This window comes from Sphaeroforma arctica (genome assembly GCF_001186125.1).
Source record: "Sphaeroforma arctica JP610 unplaced genomic scaffold supercont1.2073, whole genome shotgun sequence".
Classification (NCBI taxonomy): Eukaryota; class Ichthyosporea; order Ichthyophonida; genus Sphaeroforma; species Sphaeroforma arctica.
Window position 1 is genome coordinate 1 of NW_014038485.1, and position 5,629 is coordinate 5,629.

At 45.7% G+C, this 5,629-nt stretch overlaps 2 protein-coding genes across 2 annotated transcripts in view; both read left to right on the top strand.

Moving 5' to 3' along the window:
* Nucleotides 1-1,316: 1,316 nt before the first annotated feature.
* On the top strand, nucleotides 1,317-2,477 carry SARC_12102 (hypothetical protein; the record flags this gene model as incomplete). The annotated part of the gene is made up of 2 exons (XM_014293797.1): nucleotides 1,317-1,681; nucleotides 1,902-2,477. The coding sequence occupies exons 1-2, from the start codon at nucleotides 1,346-1,348 to the stop codon at nucleotides 2,475-2,477; spliced, it is 912 nt and encodes a 303-aa protein (XP_014149272.1). The 5' UTR covers nucleotides 1,317-1,345.
* A 406-nt stretch (nucleotides 2,478-2,883) lies between these two features.
* Nucleotides 2,884-5,629, top strand: part of SARC_12103 (hypothetical protein) — a gene marked incomplete at its 5' end in the record, with an annotated part of 3,963 nt that continues 1,217 nt past the window's right edge. The window contains 2 exons of the mRNA XM_014293798.1: nucleotides 2,884-4,508; nucleotides 5,213-5,403. Of these exons, the coding sequence (XP_014149273.1) occupies nucleotides 2,884-4,508; nucleotides 5,213-5,403 (1,816 nt within the window). The remainder of the gene's footprint in view (nucleotides 4,509-5,212; nucleotides 5,404-5,629) is intronic.

Below are 5,629 nucleotides of genomic sequence, written 5' to 3' on the forward strand. Positions count from 1 at the left end.
GTGTGTGTGTGTGTGTGTGTGTAGTGTGTGTGTGTTGTTATATATATATATATATATATATATATATATATTCGTACTACACAATCAAGCACTGGTTTTTATGTTTTATCCGTGAATAGATGCAGAAACGCGCATTACACGTTGTCAAATTTGGATAGCAAACCATGAACCCTTGTACACATATGCAATATTAACTATCAAAGTTAATTTCATGCAATCAGCGAGAGCTCTGTGCCCCCAATCACTACCAACACAAGTCTGGTGAAAGACCTCAAACGGCAGCTGGCGACCCTGGTAGCCGACACCTGGGGACTGATGATGCTGAAAAGTCTTCTGGAAGATAAAAGGTATTTAGATGTTGGTATATATGCAATAGAAGTGCCAATCTGACTTTTAATTATTGAGATGTTAGACACATTGCTGCGCACTGGTCTTTTGGAAGATACTCGATATGAGTTAAATTTTGTGCGCTGAAAGTGGGATATTTTACTTGATCATATAGTTAAAAGACTCGTGTAACTCACAGGTATCTTGGAGCACACCTGATATTTATGCGTTGATGCGTATGCCCGGGAAGTGTGACCTTTGGATTTTTATCACCAGGATATAAGACTTGGTAGTGCTAAAAAGGGGTTTTAAAGATATTCGCTAGTGTGTCGATATACTCTAAACGTTGTTGTTTAGATTGATATTTACCGGACTGTGCAACCATATTGCTTTTTTTTTTTGGTGGATTCTCGGAAGTCATGTGTTGATTTGAATAGACTAGATTTTATTCTTTAGTGGTAGGATGTGTGACTTATGATGCTCAAAGGTTTCCTGACATATATCGGGGAACATGTGTGTCTACACAACCATTGAATTGCGTGACCTTCTTGTTAGTAGTTATCGGGTTTATGACTTATTCTATGTTTGAAAAGCACCATAATTGCTGACTGTGTGCTGATTCGTAGTTAACGAACAACGTGACAATCTGGCCTATAATCGTTATTTACGGGACTTATACTGCTATCAAGTAATTGAAAGGATACCCGGTATATTCACGCTGTCACATTATTGAGTGTACTTGCTGGACGTATCTGGAGTCGTATAGAGAGAAGAACTGTCCATACGCTTACCCATCAACCATTCTTAGAGATGTGTACCCCGCCACTCATTCTTACATAATATCAACCATCTGCCACTCGTTCGCTTAGATACCACGTACTTTCCAAGTACACACTCAAACACTGCATCTACCTGAAATTCAATTCCTAGGTACCGAACTTCCTGTGCACTCGTTCTTGGTCTGGCATTGCCCTACCTACCGCCGTCAAGCCTCACTTATGCGCACGCCGTGGACATCATGTTCAATGCAGAGGTCAACGTCACAGATGTGCTACTGGAACTGATCTCAATCACACACCTAGAGGGCGAACGCACGTCGACAAACACTGCATGGAACGGTGAGAGTGATGGCTCGCATACACAAGTTGAAGACACAGAAACCGGAAGTAGCATTGAGAAGAGTGAGATATTCAACGAAGACTTAATGCGGGATTATAAAGCGCGAGAAGGGGCCGGTGATGATGGTTTAATGGCCGCGGAGGTCGAAGTGGCAGTAGCAAAGAATCAGAATGAAAATGCGCGGGAGGAGGAAAGTGTCGATCAACCCGATCGTGGCCGACTCAGAGCCGCTCAGGTAGATAAACATGCGCGTGTGTGTACGTACGTGTGTGCATTTATATATGTGCATGTATTCATGTATATGCATACCGTTGTATATATATGTCTGTACATATATACATACTTGTGCTGTGTGTGTGCATGTGTATTGGATATGATTCAAAGCATAAGCATACGTTCATGTTTCAGCAGCAATTCTCTTGCTGAGTATACACCTATTTGTTCGCAACGCCCAGGTGCTGGCGGACCTTGGGCACCTTGTGCGGACAGACAGAGAGTGGCAGCACGCATCTGGCTGGACTCCCAATGTCACCAAACTTGGGCGTTTGGATGCAGTTGGTTATAGTGGAAACAGTGCCGGTATCGCAGCGGTTGATCCTAATAAGGAAACCCCGACGGCAACCTCTGGCCGTACAGAACCAGCGTTTGAGATCGTACCCGGATACAGTAACGATACGAGCGTGAATGTAGGTTCAGGTAGTACGTTGTACGCCACGGAGAAGTCATACTTAGAGGCTGGAACAGGGACGCGACGTTTGGAGAAGGCAGATGTGCTTGGCAGTGCACGCGGTAGTGTCTCGATGGGCGGAGGGTTTGTGTTGGGAGCCAAGCGGGGCCAAGATGTATTGCAAACCGATGTATACCTACATCCCCACACACACCCAGTAAGCGTGCAAGGCGCATCGGGTGTTGGGGACCACACACATGGGACTGTTGAGGGAGTTCGATCGAAGGATGGCGGTAAACTGGACTACCAGGAGTATAATGGCAATACCAAGAGGCAAGTATCAATTGTTTGGTCAGACCTGTGAAGTCATCGTTGCTTTTATACTCAAAGCGTCGCATACCTGGAGCAATGCCTTTCTTATTGCTGTCGGTAGTGTGGTATCGTCTACCTCGCGTACGAGCAACTTCATTGAAAAATCCCCGATTGTACTTCCATTGCTTGCATCGGATATACGCACAGTTCACTTATGCGTGTCGACCCGAAGGACACCATATATGTTACGCAGCAATGATGTATGTGTGTGTGTATACATGTCAGTTCTAGTGTTAGGGAAATGACTTCGGCCGTCTTTCGCGGACATAGCTTTTCAGTTAATTTGAACAGTACATTTCCTCAATATTCCGCACCACACCATAACCACGTATCTTCTTTCTACAAGGCTACAACTAGAAACAGATACCTGACCCCTAAACTCTGAACTCTAAAACACTATGCACAGCTCAGTCATCACATTTGTAGTGAACCATCGGGCGCCTACTGCCGAGTTGTCAGGGGCAAATATGGGAACGACTTTCGCGTGGGATAATCACGGTGCAGACATACCCATACCTGTACCAACCTCAACTCTGGACGGTTCAGTACCTTCATCGCCAGAAGCAGGAGTTGGCCATGAAGGTTCTAAGATATGGGAAACACATGCTACACGTATAGTCATGCCAAAGCCACATTCGACTGTAGACAACCCGAGAGTGTCACCATCCCATTCCTGGGATACACATACGGCGCACGTGCTCATACCTGCACCACATTCAATGACCGCCGGATCTGAATCATCCCCGCAACCTGATTCAGCAACAAGCCGTGAAACCACCACGTCGGAAGATGTGCCCTTTGCGCAGACACCCACACTTGCACCAAGTTCGACTACAGGCAAGTCAGTATCATCGCTGTTGCCTGGTGCAGCTACTGGTCATCGCTTGAGCGGAGACGGAGAAGGAAACAGGGGAGTTTGCACAAGAACAAAACGCAATGGGGACGGTTTAGATACTAATAGTGAAGGGAGGGTCGACCCTGATAAAGAAACATCTGGCACAGACCAGAAAGAGACTCAGCCCAGTTTGTTCTCGGTGGACAAGGACAATCTATGTGCCGTCAGTACGTACTTCCGCTCGATGCTGAATGGGCGCTTCTGTGAAGGGGATCAGAATGAGGTGCAAATTACATCCTGTGGTGCAAGGGCGTTCCAGGGGCTGCTAGCATATCTTCTACCTCGGCCGTATGGAGTGTCGCAGGCCAAGTCCAAGCTAGGAGGTGCGAGGCCAGTCGGTAAGTTAAGAAAGGGTGGCGAGCTGATTAAGAAAGAGGGAGCCGTTTTTAGTGTTATCGGTGACGGAGAGGAGCTTATTGATACCGCGGGTGCGTTGAGCGAGAGTGTGGGAGAGGGCATAAAAGGTGCTACAAGTGGTACTGATAAGCGAGAACCTCAGGTCAAGACGGAAGTGGATGGACCATCTAGACGAGAAAGTGGGGAATGGAAGATATGGGCTAGACTCAAGCCTAGGCGAGATGCTAGTAAAGTGCCCATGTCCGAGGATTGTGCTGTAAAGAACCCCATGGAAGCTGCGAGTAGTGGACAATTAAAGAGGAAATGGACTGACTCCGACGGAAGGAAGACTGATAGTGATGACGATGTTGTCAACGTCGACAGTGATGCGTCTGATCTGCACAGGGGTAAGAAGGCCAAGACGGAACCGAACCCTTCAACAGGAATAGATCCACAACTACATGACCAGCAGACAGTTGAAGAAATAAGGGTGGCTCAATCAGCCTTTGCGGTCGACAGCGATCATAATGAGGATTTGATCGAAGATACACGCTGGCGGGACGACGCCGATACGACAGAAGTGCGTGACCAATCGGAATGCGGTGATAGTTCGGAACTGTTGGACGGCGATGTTGACACGGATGACGAGTATGATATGGAAGGTATATCAAGGGATGTGGTAGGTAATTATACGAACGCTAAGACGACAACAGGGGGCACAGCACCGCTTATACGGCGGAGGAACGAAATGGATATACACAATGCGGGCTGGCGTGACGTGGGTGGAAGCGGGTGAGATATTGTGTCCGTCGTATTTATACTTGAGTATAAAAGCCTTGCAATGGTAATCAGGTGTGCATAAGCTAGAGGATATTTTGGTTATGATAACTAGGGGTCCTATTTGACTTCCAAACTGACTTCTATTTTACCCGCTGCCCGTTTTATATCTATATCTACCACAGTGGTAGCAAGACAAGTTGGAAAATCGATGTGCTGGTTATAGATACATCTTTTTCGCTTGCTGTGAACCGTTTGATGATTTGGATTTATACGTGGATCATGTATGTATTGTTATATATATGGGCCGATACTGATATATTTGATGTGCCTTGATCCGAATCGCTGCATAAATTGAATGTATGGTATCGAATAGTATTGGAGTATTCTGTTATGAATGATAGCTGTCTATTTATGTACAAATCACATGCTACTTCCTTCACGACTGTGCACTCTGATCTGGCAGTGCTCTCGATTGACACCTGGCTTGAGAAGTATGCTTTGTGCGTTGGCAAACACCATGATTTGGTGTCGCATCAGATAGCTACCAAGCTTTCATTCTTGAGTCATTATCGGCTATTGTTTTCAATCGCTGCGTTTAACCTTCAGTGCTTGCGTGGAAATTAATGAAACATCAAACCTATACAATGAATTTACCATACGTATCGTAATAAATTAAGGACACGACAACTGACCATTGTTGGCAACCACGAACACAGCGCATCAAATGAAACCCAGAGCGCAGATAGTTCGGTACATGTGCGTGGTCCAGCAGCCACGGCTAGTATTCACACACACGGGGGTATTACAGTGCGTATAGAGAAAACGATTGGTCCCATAACCAACGCTTGCTGTGAGAAGTACTTCTACGACAATCTGGTGCCAGAGGATGCCCTGGCGCTCATTCCAGGTATGATGTCTGCCTCTTACTTATATACTGGCTTAAATTATTATACAAAGTATGGTCAGAATTAATTGACATATATATATATGTGTGTGTGTGTGTGTGTGTGTGTGTGTGTGCGTGTGTGTGTGTACACGTGTGTACACGTGTGTGTGTGTGTGTGTGTATACACGTGTGTGTGTGTGTGCGTTTGTGTGTGTTATGTATGTATATATATATGTATGCATGTATG